This window comes from Octopus bimaculoides, chromosome 23 (assembly GCF_001194135.2).
Source record: "Octopus bimaculoides isolate UCB-OBI-ISO-001 chromosome 23, ASM119413v2, whole genome shotgun sequence".
Taxonomy (NCBI): Eukaryota; Metazoa; Mollusca; class Cephalopoda; order Octopoda; family Octopodidae; genus Octopus; species Octopus bimaculoides.
Genome location: NC_069003.1, coordinates 29790340 through 29791832, shown reverse-complemented (window position 1 = coordinate 29791832; position 1493 = coordinate 29790340). Strand labels below are relative to the sequence as shown.

General features: G+C 33.8%; 1 protein-coding gene across 4 annotated transcripts in view; it reads left to right on the top strand.

Moving 5' to 3' along the window:
* Positions 1-1493, top strand: part of LOC106869930 (protein EFR3 homolog A) — a 77992-nt gene that overhangs the window by 35286 nt on the left and 41213 nt on the right. For all 4 annotated transcript variants that reach the window (XM_052976065.1, XM_052976064.1, XM_052976062.1 and 1 more), the window contains one exon: positions 141-278. In XM_052976065.1, coding sequence (XP_052832025.1) covers positions 141-278 — 138 coding nt within the window. The remainder of the gene's footprint in view (positions 1-140; positions 279-1493) is intronic.

Sequence of the window (1493 nt, the reverse complement as noted above, 5' to 3'; positions counted from 1 at the left end):
TATGTATATATTAAACAATGATAACACATACACACACTCATGCATATATACATGCACACACACGCATTTATACTTGCACATGCATACACACTTGTATGTATGTATACAAGCAATGAATGTTGGTCTCTCTATTATTCCAGGATCCGCACAGCAGGTCTGCGAGGTATCCAAGGAGTTGTACGTAAAACAGTTAGTGATGAGTTACAAGTGAACATATGGGAGAGTGTACACATGGACAAAATAGTTCCATCATTGCTGTACAACATGCATGATCCCAGGTAAGCACCACCATCATATTGCCTTCTTCTAATATCTCCTGTAGCCCAAGGGTTTTCAAACTGTGGTCCGCAAGGACAAGACAGGGGCTCCGTGGACAGCAAATACTTTTTATGGGCAATTTAATTTTATATATGTTTTTTAATTGAAATCTTTTAATTGACAATAAACCTATTTGTTAAATACTGTTAAATAAATAAATGTAAAAATATGTTATTTTAAGCAAATATTTATGTATAAATTTCATAAGCGTTTATAAGGGGGTCCCTAAGGTAAAGCCTGAAATATAAAGGGGTCCGCAAGTCAAAAAGTTTGAAAACCCCTGCTGTAGCCCTTTCCGAGTCCTTTGTTATTTAGAGACGAGCTCTCCTTGTGTCTCTGCCTTCAACAAGGTGGAACTGTTTGTTGTACAGGACCTACTTCTTTGATATCCTCTTAGCAAGCAAAATATTATGTTAGATTTAATGAAGCTGTAGACCTGACCAATGATGTGGGTCAGAGTAAAAGCCAGCTGTTATTCTGCGAATATTCATCTCTTACGTTGTAGATTATTCCTTATGGCAGCTTGATATTTTTGATTCAAAAGGGTAACCAGTGATATATTTGATCTTCTCAAAGCTTGCCCATTCAAAATTTATGTTTTTTAATGTCAAATGCTGTCTGCATTCTTGCAATTGTATTTATTATTCAGTATTTATCTTTTTCTGGTGAATTTTATCAAAAGCATATCATAAAAGTGAGCGTTATCTGGCATTTATCTCTTCTGCTTGTATGCCTGTTATTATTCACTTCATATAACTGTAGGACACACATTGTTTCTGAAGCATACTTTGAGAAGTAGCGTTTTAGTTTTACTAAATAATTCCATTTTTCGTTTTTGGATTTGGTTTGCAAGATTTTTTTATGTGATTTTGTGTGTTGAAGGATATTCTATTGTGTCTGGGGAGAGTCATTTTCTTATCGTGCCTTGAAATTTAACACACTCACCATTAAAATTTCCACTTATTTCTTATTTTTATTTTCCTAAAATTTTCAATAGTCTTGACAGTCAAGTCTATTGATAAGGTTGCAAGATGCAACGAAAATTTTAGGAAAATAGAAATAAGAAATAAGTGGAAATTTTAACGGTGAGTGTGTTAAATTTCAAGGCACAATAAGAAAATGACTCTCCCCAGACACAATTAAATAATTCTACATTTAGTAAAACTTACTGCAAA